The sequence below is a fragment of the Narcine bancroftii genome, chromosome 2, assembly GCF_036971445.1.
Source record: "Narcine bancroftii isolate sNarBan1 chromosome 2, sNarBan1.hap1, whole genome shotgun sequence".
Classification (NCBI taxonomy): domain Eukaryota; kingdom Metazoa; phylum Chordata; class Chondrichthyes; order Torpediniformes; family Narcinidae; genus Narcine; species Narcine bancroftii.
In genome coordinates this window covers 254,032,495-254,049,894 of record NC_091470.1, presented here as the reverse complement: position 1 = coordinate 254,049,894, position 17,400 = coordinate 254,032,495, and the positions used below count along the sequence as shown (strand labels likewise).

Genomic DNA, 17,400 nt, shown 5'->3' with positions numbered 1-17,400 from the left:
TGCTCGTAACAGCTATTAGAATACAGTTGTGTGAAACAACCATGGCATCGCCCAGGATGAAGGGATGGTTGATGCTGCTCGCCATTGGGTTGAACTCTCTTAAAGTGACTGCTTAGTAAGAGTCGCCCCAGTCAGAGGCTTTATCTGTAAACTTAGGGGAGAGGGGTTAATTATCTATAATGCTGTGGTTCGTCTTTCAGGCAACTCCATGGTGGGGATGGTTAATAGTTTTCAAAGAATGTGACTGAAAATCAAATAAAATGCTTTAAGGTTTATATATTCATGCAAGTGAATATATTTGTTCAGAGTAAGTACAGTGTAATATTTTTGACTTTTAAACTATTTATTCCTAATGCAAGTGTATTAGTTACACACCATAAGAGTAAGTCTCAAGCAACCAAAAAGTTCACTGACTCGACATCTACCAATAGTTGCTGGATACCAAGGGTTTTAGTGTACACTGAGGTAGAATTAAGATGGTCCCTCCTCCACCCCAACTTTCTGTTGATCTGTGGCACCTCTATCCATTGTTTAAACATGACTGCAATAATTTTGATCTAATATGTGTTACTGGTGGAACTCGTTTCCACTGACTCCAGCCAGAGTAGCTCTGCTTTTTTCTTTGGGACACCCAGAGAAGCCACTTGTAAGAGGTATTGGACCTCAGTAAAACCCCAGTTTGTCCAAGAGAGTCAAGAGCCAGAAGATGCCGACTGAAGGTAATCTATGAAGTGGGGAGGGGAGGTGAGGTTAGGGAGAAACTTTTTGCATGAGTAGTTATGATTTAGAATGTAAGAACTGAAGGATTGTACAAGGAGATTCAATCATAGTTTTTAAAGAGACTCCTACCTGTCTCTTATCAACCTGCATACAGCAGATCTAACCACCCAGTTCAACAGAGAGTTTGACAAAATTTTAGGGAAGAATTTAAGTGTTACAGCAAGTGGTGCCGTTGCCTCATAGTGCCCGATAGGTAGGTTCAATCCTGATATCAGGTGCTATCTATGTAGAGTTTGTACATTCACCCCATGACGATGATGAAAGGCTTGGGCTTGAAACGTCGACTGCCCTTTACTTCCTCTGGATGTGGCGTGACCTGCTGAGTTTTCCAAGCACTTATGTGTTCTGCACTCCTCTCGCAGATGGTTTGTTGCTCCGTTTTATTGCTGCCCATAACTTACTGCTCTACTTGCACTTCCACTAATGCTCTCATTTCACCATACATTCACCCAAACATTACGCATAATTAAACTAATGAAATATTCTGTGTCCAGTGTTAATAAATACCACAAAACATTAATTATCTAAAAAAAATTAAAAATTGATGGGAGTATTTTCATGCTTGGATTTTTGTAAATCAGGTCTCCTGTAACTAGAGGAGCCCACATGTAACTTTAAAGTTGGTGTTTTTTGATTTTTAATTTCCAATTTCTTTTCCTTGCAGTTGAGCAGGAAGAAGATTTTACTCTTTACCAGCCACACCGACAGGAGTACAAATTTAATCTGTCCCAAATTCCAGATGGGGAAGCCGTCACAGCTGCAGAGTTTCGAATTTATAAGGAGTGGATCAGAAGCCGCAATGAAAATGAAACATTTGAGATTGGGATCTATCAGGTGTTGCATGAGGATGCAAATAGGTGGGTTCCTCTACCTTCCTTCCAAGATGCAAGTTTATTTTATTGTCATGTAATAAAACAGAAAATGTGATATAATACAAAATTTCTTTTAGTCTACCGTAGGGCAGATGAGGGTTTGCTATCAGCAGAATTTGCCCAGTGCCCCCTACAGCCAGAGAAAGAAAAGCAGAAGAGAGTCTCCCCAGAGTGACTGAGTGTCCATGGCTTTGCCTCCCATCACTTCCGCAGCCAGGCAACCATCAGTCCAAACCATCAGCAATCTGAGCTCCAGAAGCACACCTCTGACATGATCAGGAAGCCTCCAGTACCCTTTTGCATCTCGGGGGGTTCAGATACCTGTAACCCTTCAACCAGTCTCGAGCAAGTTTTCAGCGGTCCACAGCCTGGTGTGAGTCCCCTGACTGCAGTTGCCAGTAGCCTGTGGGTTCCTCACCTTGAGTCACCAACAGCAAAATACTTAGTACAGTGAGAAGGGTTCTTCAGTGTGCTGACCAACAGGTTATCTCTAACAATTGCACACCATAGGAGAGTGCAGGGAGAGCAGAGTGGAACAATAAGTAGGGAGGATCTGTGAGGTGTTTGCAGGGTTTTGCCATCCTTTGCCAATGCAGTCTTGGAAGTAGAACAAGTCTAGAAGTGCAGAATTACAGAGCAATCAGATGGTTGTATAAAGACATTAACTTTACTACCATGAGGATTTTATTCAGGAATCTGATAATGGTTCAAAAGCAGCTGTCTTTGGATTTGGTGGTTCATCTCATGCTCATGAGTCTTCTTCCCAATGGGATGGGAATGAAGAGTGCGTGTCTGAGATGGGATGAGTCTTTTAATATGCTTTCCCAAGGCAGTGGTAGTTAGAAATAGAATTGCTGGAGAGCAGCTTGGACTGAGCCACCACGTTCACAACCCTCTGCGGTTTCTTGTGGTTTTGGGTGGAGCAGTTCCCCTATCATGCATTGATGGGATTGGAGTAGCAGAATGGCCATTCTTCTTGACTGGTAAAGCTGACTTGATGGGCTGAAAGGCCTCCTACCTCTCATTTCATTAATGGAACTGGTGTCAAATCAGAGCCTTCCTGACTTTTAGACATGCCACAGAGAAGCAGGCCCTTTGGCCCATCAGGTACCTGTCATACTAATCCCATTTGCCAGTACTTGGTCTGCAGCCACCCTTCTCTTGCCAAGTCAAATGGTCAACTGCATACTAAATGTTGAGAGAGTCTCTGCCTCCTCCACCCTTGTACGCAGTGCACTCCAGATTTCAATTAGCCTCTGGGAAAGGAAGTACTTCCCCAGATCCCCTCCAAACCTCTTAACACTAAATTCTCCAGCTTTCAATGCCTCAAATTTGGAAGAAAATTTCCTACTATTTGCTGTATCTGGGCCTCTCAATTATTGAATTTCCCTATCATGTTCTCCCTCTAGCCTTTTCATCCCCAAGGAAAGCAAACCCAGCCTACCTGCTTTCTGCTGTTAACACAACACTTCATCTCAGACAGTATCCTGTCGATCTCCTCTGCATCCTATCCAGTGCAATCACAAGAAAACCAGAATTGTACACTGTCTTCCAGTTTTTGCCTAGCCAATGTTTTGTAAAGTTCTACCATTATAATTATGCCTCTAGACTTGCCCTGTCGAATGAGACTCACCATGTAAAGCCACCTGTCATCTGATGCTGAGCATTGGGTCTGCTGTGTCACGCTAAGTCCGTACAAATTTAGTCAACTGTGGTTCCTGCTCACAGTGAAGAAACTACTTTAACATCCTGACCACATTTTGGTCGGTGCAATTGTCTTGTGAAATCTCTGTAAAGTTTTGATTTGTTTCCAGTTGCAGACTAGTGCAGTTTATCCTAGGAAAGCAGACAGAAATAAAATATATCAACTAGACCTTGCATTGCTTGCCAGATATTCAACTCAGAACCACACTGCGATCTAGGTGCTATCAGGGATGGAGTTGCCAGGGGCCTACAGGTAGGTACATCCAATTTCAAAGCAGCGTTAGTTGCACATGGCTCAAAGGAAACACTACACTATATTAGTGGCAGTTCCCGTTGACAATCAGCCCTATATATTTAGGTCGAAAGAAACTTTTGCCATGCCACTAATATTCTTGTATAACTTCTGTAATGTTGCATTTTGTAATGTTGCATTTTAAAGCCTAATTTCACCCTTCCAGAAATGATAAGCCTGCAGTTTGAAAGTTTTTGTTGTTGTAAAGCACAACCTTCAGGAAACAGCCTCTCAAGCTGTGGCCATGAGAGGTGTGATTTAAGAGCAGCCCTTTTGGATAGAGTAGACACTGATGAATGTTTTTTTTCCTGTACCATTGAACTTCTGTACATTCTGAGAGGGCAATCCTGAATCACTGACAGATTTATCAGATCATGTCGTATTAAAAATTGTTTCATCCGTGCAGCTGGAGCTTGTGTGGACTGGACCTCAAGTAAGTTGCCAATGTGCAGTGTGTGTTGAAAAGCTCTTTGTTGGTGAACGTGTGTAACTTAGAGGATTTTTCAGCATTGCTGGAATGGGTGATGAAATCAAATGTTGAACATGTGGGTTAGCAATTACTTGGGCTGTTCAATCACAGAAAGATGTTTAGGGATGCCACGTGGTTGGATGTTGCTGTCTGTGTCGTCATCCTGGGATTGCAATCAAAGTCGTAACAAACAGAAATCACTGAACCTATTGGCTCGCTAATCTAGCTGTAAAAATGTCTTAATGAGTTGATCCCCACTTTAATGATGTGTAACTGAGTTTAATGGAATTCTAGGCCCTGGTTAACAAACTGCTGCTTTAAAAAAAAAAAAAATTTGTATTTATGGAATGTTAAATTTCTCTATTCTATGATAGCTTCATTCTAAATTTTTAAGTAAGTTTGATGTTTTCAGCCTTTGACCTCATTCCAAAAGTGCATTCTATACTGTACTTGCTTTTGGGAAAGATTGTGCAAGGTGTGAGATAATTCCGACTTGATGCTCCCTGACATTGCTGCCTGTGAGAATACTTCATTGTGATTGTCCACTCAGCTTGCTTGTGAGGTGCTAGAGGAGCTGTGGAAGCAGATGGCAGAATGAAATGACTGGTATAGAGGTTGATATGCACTCAGAGGTCTTTGGTGTTGACTGTAGAAATCCAGACCATGAGACTGGTTTTCTCTTTCAAGTGCTGACTGATTCCCTGCAGGAAACTTTGTTTTATTTCATGCTTTGTAACAAGAATTTCTATCAGTAAGGGTGTAAAAATAATTAACTATTTCACATTGAAATGATCAGATTTTTTTTGATTGATGCTTTTGTTAAAGTTGTATTAGTGAAAGTCTCAGATTTTTCAAGTAACTTGGAATCAGACTTAATACTTTAATCCAGAGCAACTGTGATGTAAATTTCTGGGTCAATCTAACATCCTTGGAGCTTTGGTGTGCAGATTTTCCAGATATTGGATGTTTCCCCTATTTCTACCCAAACACATTTATTTCACCTTACTGACATGTTAAACACTTAATATAAATTTTGCAGTCAATTGAGTAATTTTAAAAGGATGTTTCCCCTATTTCTACCCAAACACATTTATTTCACCTTACTGACATGTTAAACACTTAATATAAATTTTGCAGTCAATTGAGTAATTTTAAAAGGAGTGGGGAAATATAAAGCAATTGAGACCCTGACTTCAGCTCCAGATGCACCCATGTTCCTGACCCACTGCTATTTTCTGCTGTTTCAGGCACCACACCCCCCCCCCCCCCCAGCCCCCCACCTTCCTGCTACTCACTTGGTCCACAACCTCTTGCTCTGGTTACACATTTAACTTGTACTTTGTATCTCCAGCACACAATGCAAAATAATGAGTGATGCAGCTGCTGGGTCACCACAAGTTTTGAATAATTAGATGCCAGGTTATTGGTTTTACATTGCACCAGTGCAGAATTTTTATTTGTTTCAACAGATGTAGATCATAGACTAGTGCCAACAATTTAATACACTCTGTTGTTGTATTTTGCCTTTTGGCAGAAGTAAATGATCAAATAAGTTGTGGGAGAGTAGAAGAAAAAACCTTCTGGCATCCTGCATGTTTATCAAATTCCATGGATCTTCGCAATGGCAGGAACAAAAAAGCAAATAAATGAAAGCTCATCTCTGCGGCAGCTTGTTGTGTGCATTGTGGAGCATCATGTGGCCTCTCTGTCTAGAACATGGTGGGAGGGTGGATTGTAGAGGGTCATGTGCCTCTCTGTCTAGAACCTGGTGGGAGTGTGGGTTGTGGAGGGTCATGTGACCTCTCTGGCCTGACAGTAGTTGGAAGTCACCTGTCTTGCCAATCAAGGGTTAGATCTGTGTGGCTAATGCATGATTGACTCTCATAGCTGATATGGATGGGTCCTGCATTGAAAACATAGCATGTGCAGTTTCTCCCTTTGTTTGCTGCTGTCTTCAAACCAACCTGAAGCCCAGGCAGCCATCAGCTCTGGAGGTCTGACTGCAATAGCCCAATCCTGGATCCCAAGCAGTGGTTGATCCTGGAAGCCAGGTTTATATGTATGCACTTGTTTGTTACACCTTGCCTGTGGATTGTGGGTGCTGAACAAGTTAAACTCTCATTTCTCAGTATACCGTGCCTGTGTGCTGTGCATGTTAATGTGTGAGTACATGTCCTATTACAAGTTCCCCTGTGCATAAATAAAGACCACTGTTTGTTCATAACACATGTCAAGCCTACAAGATCCCACAAGCATCTGGTTAATCTGTTTCAATGGCAGTAGCTGAGGGATAAATATTGACTGAGGGACCAAGGATAATTCCCCTGTTCTTATTGAAGATCGTGCAAGGGAATTCATTCGCATCTCAGCCTAGGATTTTGTGTTCCATTGTCTGCAGCACTGTTCCCTCCAAGTTTTGCAACCAGCACACAAAGGAAATGTGTGCAAAAAGGTTAGTCACTTAAAATAATGTAGTAATTAATAATCAAAAACATTAACTAAATATGTTAATTCATAGAATGCAATCCTACCTGTATTATATTAAATCATGCCAATAGCTTTATTAGTCATGAGATACAAGCTGTGTCAAAATTATCTTGAAACAATTTCAAGTTTACATTTGCACAAGCATTCAGTGCATAGCTGCTTCTGTCACAGGAAAAAAATATTTGCACTGCATAAGATTTTTGCGCACACTGGCTACTAAAAATTAAAGGGAACATTGGTCTGGAGTATGACTTGAACCCAAGATCTTCTCATTCAGAAGCAAGATTGCTGCTAACTGAGCCTCTCCTGACAGAAACTTCTTGCGGAAATCTCCTGTCTTGTGCGCTGCAAGGAAATAAAATTTACTTAGAGAGGGTGGCACAGTTAGTGTCGGGGTTAGTGCAATGCTATTACAGTGCCAGCGACATGGGTTTAAATCCAGTGCTGTCTGTAAGGAGTTTAGGTGGTCTCCATGTGTCTATGTGGGTTCCATCTGGGAGCTTGAGTTTCCTCCCACCCTCCAAAACTGTATGTAGTTTGTAGGTTAATTGGTGCACCTGGGTGGCACAGGCTTTTCGGATGGAAGGGCCTATTACTATGTTGTATTTCTAAGTTAAATTCTAAAAAACAATATTAAAAGGGAATTAGAAAAACAGATGTCTGAAAATGCTTTTAATTCATAACTAACAGTTCATCCCTTTTGAAACCTGTTGGCTTCCACCAAGTTGAACTTGTTAGGCTAGATTTTGAAGGCGTTTCATTCATGAGTGAATTTTCATGCCATAGTGTTATCTTCAGGCAGAAGGTACAGAAATTTGAAGTCCAGTGCCTTCAGTTCAAGAACAACTTTTCAACAGCTATCAGGTTCTTGTCCTCTCCATCCTACACCAATCAAAACATGACTTTAAGACCACCAAAGATTTGTCTGCACTACTGACATCACATTTGTTTTGCCCAACTGGCCAACCATGATTAGTATTTATTTATATCTTTTATTACAGTTTATCTGTTGTATGTACTTGGACAGCAAATAAGACTTTAATTGCATCTGTACATTGTACTTATGTCTGTGAGAATAAAATTCATTCATTCATTCATCTTCTGGACTTTGTGGTGGGTTAGGAGAGTTCCTGGGGATTGCTATTAATACTCAAAGAAACTCCATTGATTTTTTTTTTACATGTTACACCTAATAAATTTTCCAGTGAACCAGATGACCAATGAGTTTAAAGGAAGTGGGAAATAAAGTCGGGTGCATTTCAACTTGAAAGCTTTAGTTCATCAGACAAGCCTATAGATCCAGCGACATGGATCTAGCCACATTCTTGTCAATCCACCCCCATCTCTTCTGTGCTCCCAACCCTGACAGACCCACAGCTCAAGCTGCGCATTCCACTCATGCATCAGGATCATGATGGAGTCAAATCCCGGAGCACTGGCTCCAGATTATTGGAGTTTTACCTTGCTTCACTTTAATCAATGAAAGTTGAATCTACTCTATTTTACTGCATCATATTTTAATAAAGAATACTTGATGTTATTTCAGAAAGTAGTATGTTTCATTGAATGCTCTATTTGTCTAGTTTAAGTGAACGGCAGTATAATTTTTAAGTTGGTATATTTCAGGTTACTGAAATGGTCTGTGATCGCTGTGATTTCAGAATAGCCCTCTTTTGTTAGAAACCAAATGTTGTGACTTGAGCTCCCAAGTCCTGTTGATCCCTGCAAACATTTCATAGGTTTTCCACCCAGCTAAACCATGGTGTAAAACATGAAAGTCTACAGACATCAGTGTACCTTTGAGTTCACTGCTTATCAATTTAATAGCTGGGGTTGTTGTATTTGCACTTGTTTATAATAGGCATGGATAGAACACATCCACTCTTGAGATGCTTTCAAAGGTTATGAATAATCTAATTTCATGCTTAGTTGGAGAGAAACAAATGGGCATTTTGTAGATTGCACAATGGGCAGCATTGTGTTTGCATTAAATCATGTGTTCTTTGTTCTATTGCAAGTAAACCCGGGTTCACCCTTCAGAGGTGCAAGAACATAACTCCCACGTCACAAACCGCCAAGGGGAGCACGACGCCAGAAAACATGACCTATTCTGTTGCAAAAAAAAAAGCAATTGGGCATTTCTCTTCCTCGTGATGATGTTAGTTATGTTTTCCTCATCTGGTGGATGGAGACATAATTAAACCAAAGGATTTTTAAAAAAAAAATGCTGGACAGTTATTAAACTTTCAGAACAAAGGTCATGCTTGAGCTGATCAAACCAAATGCTTAATCTGCCTGAATGAATCTAGCCGCTGGAACTGAAGGGGGTTTTAAAGTGTTGGATGTGAAATGAAAGAGTTATTTGTTGCATCACCTGCATCAGACAGGCTGCCTTCAACACACCTGGTTGATTACAGGGTTGGGAGCAGGTTTGCAGGCCTTGAGAAAACTAGTCCAGGAAGAGCTTTCATGTTTGTTCTTCAAATGCACTTGTTCCATGGCTTGCATCTGTGGGAGGCTGTTTGAAACTGTAATACAATGCATGAGATGCTTCTTTAGGGAGGAAAAAAAATTAGACCCCATCCCATTGAACACAAATTCTGGAGGACAATTTGCAAAAATCATTAGATTTACCTGAGCCATTATTTTAGTGGTTCTCCTTCTGCGCTTCTAGCTTTAGAAAAATAATAACAGTGGCCAGTACCTGGACTAATTATTTCATGGCATGATAAGCTGCTGCAGAGAACTTTATTTTAATTTCTATCCAGTGATTCTTCTTTGATTATCTCTGTATATACAATGCAAAACAGTAGTTCCTTATTCAAATCTCTTGATTTTAAAACACTGCTTACTTCTAGATTTCAGCAAGACCTCCTTCCTTGCGTTCAGTTGTTTGTTTGAATATAGTTCACAGCTACAATGAGGGAATATTAAAACAGAGTATTAAAACAGAGTAACTTCCAAGACTGGAGTGAGCCCAGTATTGTTGCAGTAGGCCTGTGCCACATGCAGCTACAACACCGACTGCCAAAGAGTAATAGAATTAAACAGCACGGAAACAGGCACTTTGGCCTTATTCCTATAAATCTTTCGTCTCTGCAAACCTGTCAAAAGTTCTTTTAAATTTTTCTATTGAACCTTCCTCAACCAATTCCTCTTTCTTGCAGCTTAACCCTCGGGTCCCTTTTAAATCTTTCCCCTCTTGCCTTAAACTGATGCCCTCTAGTTTTGGCCTCCCCTGCTCGGGGAAAGAGGCTGTGATCATTCCTTTATCTAGGAAATATTCATGAAATTGACCAAAATTTTTAAGGAAAATGGCTCTGGAGCATTTACCTTGTGATTTGTCCATAAGAGTGGGCCACGTGTGGTCCCCAGCTGGAACTGCATTCAGGGCCTGCAGCAGCTGCGTCAGTGCTGACTATGGGTCAGAAGTCAAAGACCTGTCCTGATGGTGGCTACAGTTCAAGGGCACCAAAGCTCATCATGGAAGTGAGAGAAAATATAGGGTCTGGGTTTTGGGGTGGGGTGGGCGGTGCAAGCGGTGATCTCAGGCATGTTTGGGGTTCCTCAGCTGGCCACATGGGAGGACGTTTCTTCCCCTCCCCCTCCCCCCTGACCCCCCCAATCCCCAGCTGGCCACGCTATAAGGGGGCTGTGGACCACCTTGAGCTGTTTAAAGGACCAGAAACTGTGGCCTGGAGCTGGCAAGTGGTGGTGCAGTATTAAAGGCTGCAGTAAGAGAAAGGGAGCTCCAGTGAGTTCCCAACATAGTTTTATTACATTGAAATACTTTGCTTTGTGTGCCATTCCAGGTAAGTCAACCTGCACTGAAGTACAGCATGCAGTGTAAAAGTAAAACGAAAGTTCAGGGTGTCATTGTGGTAAAGAGTAAAGGTTATAGTGTTAGAAAGACAAAGTGTAGGGTAATGAGCAAGGATAGTGCAAGGGCTTCCTTTTTTTAAACCAGTAAAAGATCCATCTGAGAATCTGAAAAAAGCTGGAAAGAAACTGGAGGTATGTGTTCTCAAGCTCTTGTACCTGCCCAATGGAATAGGGAGAAGTGAGAGCGACTCAGGTGGGCTGGGTCCTTTAATAGGCTGTATCTCCTTCCACTTCAAGGTTATTTCTACTTAATTACACCATACATTTACCAAATGTTCATCTATTTCTACTTGAATTTCACCAGCATTGCCGGTCCAGTTACTGAGGCATGGTTAAATAGTGTATGTACCAAGCCTCCAGCCACCATTGAATATATCTGTGGTTTGTATTTCTTCAGTGCTTATCTTGTGTGTGCAAGTTATCTGTACATCAACCCCATTAACATCACCCTGACAACATCCGCACTGGATTTTGCATTTGTATAGCACCGATTCTCATTGTCTTTGAAGGATACTTGGCAGTTTCTGTGTGGTTCTGATCAAGAACCTGTTGAAAGCTACCATGTGGTAGTGGTGACATCACTCAAGCTGAGTGACCAATCACAGAAAGGAATCCTCAAACCCACGAAATCTGGAAGGGGGAAGCTCAATTTCTAAATGATATTATATTGATTTTTGCAGAGTCCCACACATTTAAATTTGTACGGAACACAAAGACGAAAGTATCACTGATGGACTTTTTAATTCAAATTGTATTTTAAGGTTCATTATCATTTGAAATATTTGAGGGAATTGCAATCCACAAAATAAAATTTTGGGGACATGCTGAGCAGTAATAATCTGCACTCCATGGGAAGTTTCCAATAACACTTACAGTGAAACAAGTTTGTGGATATTTTATCATTTCTTTTGGTTTCTCTCTATTCTGCAGAACATGGAATATCTGGTAGCAATTAAACTCAACAATGTATGACAGCTGTCAGGTTCACAGTGAGAACAAAAGCTGACAGTTTTGCCAATGTTTGTAGTTTGAACTTCCTTGATTCACTCCCCCCCACCCCCCGACTCCCCAGCCTCCCAGGAAGGCATAAGATTTCCATACTACCCTAATCACTGCTGGAAAATAAACCTTTTAGGGCAATCTTGTGGCATTTTACAAACACTCTCCTCCAAATGCTCATTCCCTTCCAACTGAAGCCAAGTCCCTTCTGGAAGGCGGCAGGGCTGCGAGACGTATCCCACAGGTCGGCCTGTCCTAATGGAAAGAGGAAAAAAAGGTGAGCTAATATGATAGACAGCAAAAATGGCCAGTCCTGATGTGGGCAGAGCTACTTGGAGTATTCACTATTGAGTCTGACAGCACTTTGCACTAGAGACTCCCAAATGTGCAGACTTCTTAAGCTTGCTTCTAGAGCAAGAGCAGCTGTGGGTGACAGCTGCAGCTTGACACAACTGCGACCAGATGTATTCCTTCTTGCAGCCACATTCTTTAGAATCCTGTTTCCTTCCACTGTCTTTTATATATGACAGCAAGTGAGTTGTGGCAGTAGCTTCAAAAATTACCACCAATGGTCCTCTTTGTGAATTGGCACAAAGCTGTGTTTTGCTTTTAAACAGTGCAGCTCTTGACCACAGGTCACCCCTTCCTCCCATCCCCTTTGGAGCCCTAAGGGCTGGAGTTCCATTTGCTGAGCCTGTGATTGGACATCTGGACACCATGATGGAAGGGGAATGAAGACAATGTGGATGGCCACGACTCAAGTTCTCTGAATCACCCTGTACAATCCAAATGGGCACGATCCAAATGGCTGTGGAATAGGAGACTGTGCCTTTGTGACAACATCATATGATCATTCATGCCTTGTGCTCTAGCTGGTGCAGGAAGTCTGGATCAATCAAATCTTGGGTTGAGAGAGCAGCAGGAAGGTGGATATGGTGTTGGTCAGAATGTGGGCAGTGTTCAGTCAAGTGGCAGAGATGCTCCAAGATAGGAGGGAATGTTGAGAGGATGTGCAAGGAAGTGGTGCTGAGGTAGAAGATCAGCCATGGTCTTATGAATCGTGGACCAGGCATGAGGGACTAAACAGCCTACTCCTGCTATCTTCAAGAAAAGTTGGGAGTTTGCTGACAAGAGACACAGACCAGTGTTGCATTGTGAAGACCATGCTTACTTCCATGACAAAATGGTCCAAGTTTCTCTGCAAAGTTCTGAAAGGAACTGGGACTGGGGAAATCCACAGCCACACAACGACCTGCAAACTCCATTCAGGTGTGAGAGCTCAGAATCCGAATTTATTGTCGTGAACATCTCGTGCAATTCGTTGTCTTGCAGTAGCAACACAGTGCGAACGTAAGCCAGCTTACAAAATAAATAAAAACCGTGCAAGAAAAAGTCAAAGTAAGGCAGAGGAATCTGATGGCAGCGGGGAAGAAGCTGTCCCTGTGCCGCTGAGTGCTCCTCTTCAGGCTCCTGTACCTTTTTCCCAATGGTAGCAGAGTGAAGAGGGCGTGACGTGGGTGGTAGGGGTCCTTGAGGTTGGAGGCTGGAAAGGAGATTACAACAGGTCCAAGAGGGTGAGCTACATCAGGAAGTGCCAGTCAAATTTCCAGGACATTGCAAACCAATCTATTGAGTTTTGTTCTGGAAAAATTATCAACTTTCAGTTGTGGTAACACTATTTCCAAGCTTCGAATCCAGATTTCAAATGAAGAAATGTTGACCATGTAGATGTAAATAGTACTCCATGGATGTTATGGTTTAAACTTGCTTGGATTTGGTAACAGATGGGTCACTATATAATAAGCCTTCTATATTTTTCATAGATACTTTTTTTTAATAACTTTTAGAAATTTTCCAATGTTTTTGAAACTCAACCATTCAATGCTCCCCCTCCTCTTCAGCAGAGATACTGATCTGTTCCTGCTGGATACGCGAACGGTTTGGGCCTCGGAGGAAGGCTGGCTGGTATTTGACATCACTGCTACGAGCAACTTCTGGGTGATGAGCCCACAGCACAACCTTGGACTCCAACTACGGGTGCAGACTCTCAATGGTGGGTAAACACAAGTAGTACTGTATTGTACAAAGTGAGGTGCTAAGACAGTCCCTCACCTGCCTTATTGATTAAAGTGTAAATATAACATTTGGAGGGTGGCATTCACTGAAATTGTATTGATTATGGGTGCAGCGGGTCATCCTGTTGCTACACAACTCTGGCAGCCTGGGTTTGATCCCGAATGAAGTTTGCAGGGTGTTGGGTGGCTGTGGATTTCCCCTGGGTGTTCTGATTTCCATTTTAAGGAAGTGCTGATTGGTTAATTGCCATTGTAAATTGCCCCTAATTGGTAGCATGGGATGCACTGAGACAGTGATGTGGATGTGAGAGAATAGATTACATTGAAATAAGTGGGGATGGCATTGCTTTGGGAGCTGGAATCAACTCCAAGAGCTAAACAACCTCCTGTTATGTAACAAAGTGTGGGGTTATGTAGTGTGGGATCTTTTTCTGCCTTATCCTTCCAACAACAGTTGACTTAGTATGAAAGGTTTTAAAATTGTATTCCTTGGATTAATTTAAATCAAATTCAACTGTTTACTTCTGTGCTTGGACTAAGGATTCCCACTTTGAGTATTGGTTAATGAATTTGCTGCAATTTGATGTTTGAACAGAAGCTCTTAATTGAGGATTGTGATCGCTTAACAATGAATAAGATGATGAAATTACTTCCTGGAACATGATGTATGATAAAATGCACAAAATGTAAGACATAAATGTTGGAAAGATAAATGGTTGACATTTCAGGTCGGTCGGTGGCCTTTTTCTTTGGAAAAAGAAACCGGTTCTATTCTCCCTCTACCTGAGTCATTAGCTCTTTTTCTCTTTCCACAGAAACTACCTGAACTTTTTGAGTGTTTCCAGCATTTTCTGCTCTTACTAAAAATAGCTCCTGTCATCGAGTATTTGTTTTCACATGTCATGGTTGACTATAACCCAGCAATTTAGCTTTGAGTGATAATGGTTGATTCCTTTCCGATCTTTGACCCTTTCCCACTGTGGGTCAGCAGTACAGCGCCAATCTAAGCCATGCCTTCACATCTTGGATTTACTCTCGGAAGAAACTCCAAAATTTTGATTAAACTTGCACGAGTTGAAATTACAATCCATGGGGAGGAACTGAAGGATTTAATTGAAAGAAATACTTCCTGCATCCAAGTTGGAAATATTCAAGCTTTGAAAAATCTGTCAAAAGCACATAGCCAGTCAGTTCAATACAACAGGATCTTGTATGCAAGAAACAGACACTGCACTGTGAGAACAGATTTCTTCGGCACGCTCTGTATGGAGATGGAAAAAGCCGAAGCTATCATATGTAAAACTGCGTTGCAAGTCAAGTGATGGATTCATTAACCAGCATGCTTTCTTAGAGGTGAAAAATGCAGATGTTGGCAATAACCACTCATCAGAATGGTCATCAGCCTCAAATGTTAACCCTCTTTCACTGTCCACAGATGCTTCCTGACCCTGAGTATATACAGCATCCTTCTGATGATATTTCTAGTTTCCAGCAGCTGCAATTTTTAATTTGCTTTTGTAATCATGCTCCTTGCAAGTTACCTGATCTAAATGTTTGGGAGGCTTTGCTGTGCTGTTTGCTTGGTTTGGATCACTTAATGTGGCATGGAACAATGCTGGCAATGGGACCCTGCCTGGTATTTACTGCTTATTACTGCCTCTTCTCAGTGTGCTTAGAAGGCTCTATGACTGACAAGAATGTCTTGCTTCCACTAAAATGGAAGATGATGGGAAGATGCTTGAGTAAATCAGTGAACTGGTGCGGACTCGAAAGGCCAACATGGCCTGTTTCCACTCCGTAAATGGTTATATTGATTATTTTTTTAAACATGGGGTTGGTGTCACGGGCAGAGATGGTTGGATATCAGACTCTCCGGAATTGTATTCGGAATTCGCGGAAATATTGTCAGAAAGCAGTGGACAACAATAGGACTGGCTTAGTAACTCTCGACTCCTTTGTTTCTGGGTGTTATGCCTAGCGGATTGGAACAGATGGCTGGACTTGAAGTGTAGCTTGCTTCCATGTATCCTGAAGGGAGAGAAGCTTATCTAGTGTTTCCAGGTGGCTGGCACATGTTGCCATACATACTGACTGTCCCTAGGTCAAACTTCTATCCTTTTGGATCTTTATGGCAGGCATGTGTCGACTGTGAGCCATATTCTGAAGAAACATGCATCCCACTCAGGGAACTTGCCACCTTTTCACCAGGGAGAGGTGCACCAGCTCCTTCTGACACTTCTTTCATTTGGACAACTGACATTTTGGGCTAAAGCATTTGAGAAATCCTAGGTGACAACCTTTCCGGAAACTCTCTTTGTGGAATTAAGGTTGCAGTTCTTTTCTAAGTTTAGTCTCCCATTGCACAAGATGTATGTTTACCACATGTCGACCAGCAGCTGCCAAATGTCTGGCCAGATTGAAAAAACTGGAGCCAAAGTTTCTTTTCCTCTGGGATGTATGGCAGAAAGATTTTCAAGTGGCGGAAACTATTGGCATATCCCAGTATTTCCCACCTTGTGACTAGTGTGAGTAAATACTGTGCCCCGCACTCCACCAGAGGAATGATGCTCAGATTATGAATCATTGTTGAAGTGGTTGACTCCTGCCATGTATTTCCCTCTCTCCACACCCTCCCGAAGATTAGGAACTGCCGTGGTAAGCTGATTAACAATACTTGCCATTTACAAGTTTAGTCAGAATGGGTCCATTTCAAGTTCTGGTCCCCAATCTAGTATACACTCTGGGCATTCATCTTGGCAGCTCTTTGGTTTTGGAAAACTTGCTGGATCCTGCTAACATGTTGGGTCTGTTTGGCGCCAGAACATGGCCAAACAAACGCTGCTTGTCCTCTCTCCGATGTGCACTGGTTAGGCCATCTGATCTCTGCCATGCAGACCTCAGAGGAAATGGTGCCTGCTCTACACACGCTCCTAGGATTGCCAGCTGCATTCAGAGGCAGGCGTGGGTCACTCTCATTCTGTTCTTTAAAAAAAGCTCAACAATTTAAGCTGAGGCTTCAGTGCAATACTGAGAGGCGGCAGCATTGTCAGGGGTCCTATATTTGAAGCAAGGCATCAAGCTGAGATTAGACAACTTCTCTTCTACTGGTTGGGTGGAAAAGGACCCACAGCACGCTTTTGAAGATGATTTGATATTGTCCTTTTGTCCTTGCTAATTTTATTCCTTGATCAACATTTCCAAAAGAGATTATCTAGTCATTATCACATTGCTCTTTGTGGGAGCTAGCTGTGTGCAAATTGGCATTTCCTTCATTTTAACAGTGTCCGTGAAGTATTTCTTTGACTATAAAATGCTTTGGGATAACTTGGAAAACTGCATAAAAGGCACTATAATAAATGCAAAACATAATTCAGTGATGAGACTGGAAGCATTGATCATTCTTTTTCTTCCGCTGATGCAGCTTGACCTGCTAATTCCTCCAGCAGATTATTCCTTTATGCTCCATGGTACTCGCTCTTGTGTGCCTCCACTATATAAATGCAGTCTTACTTTAATGTATTTAGAATGATGCACTCTATTTTGGGCAGTGGCGGTTCATGTTCCCCAGCTTTTGCCTCGACTGCAGCATGTCCATTCGCTGTATGAAATGGAGCTTCATTCCTTGTTGGGGGAAAAAAATATAAACCGAGGAAACGATTTGAAATGCGAAACATCTCTCCTTTCTTGTTGGAGCATTTTTCCACTTCACTTTGGTGTAATTATTATCAATTCTAACTTGATTGTTCGTATCTGCTTCTAATTTATTCACTGACATCTCCCTCCATTTCCTTTGTTCAACAACTGTAATGTGATCCCTACAGGATGACTGGACTCCTGCTG

General features: G+C 41.9%; 1 protein-coding gene across 4 annotated transcripts in view; it reads left to right on the top strand.

Moving 5' to 3' along the window:
• bmp6 (bone morphogenetic protein 6) overlaps positions 1-17,400 on the top strand; it is a 147,930-nt gene that overhangs the window by 46,062 nt on the left and 84,468 nt on the right. For 3 of the 4 annotated variants that reach the window (XM_069920857.1, XM_069920860.1, XM_069920859.1), the window contains exons 2-3: positions 1,445-1,637; positions 13,387-13,538. In XM_069920857.1, the coding sequence (XP_069776958.1) occupies positions 1,445-1,637; positions 13,387-13,538 (345 nt within the window). The remainder of the gene's footprint in view (positions 1-1,444; positions 1,638-13,386; positions 13,539-17,400) is intronic. The other variant, XM_069920858.1, reaches the window with a different exon arrangement.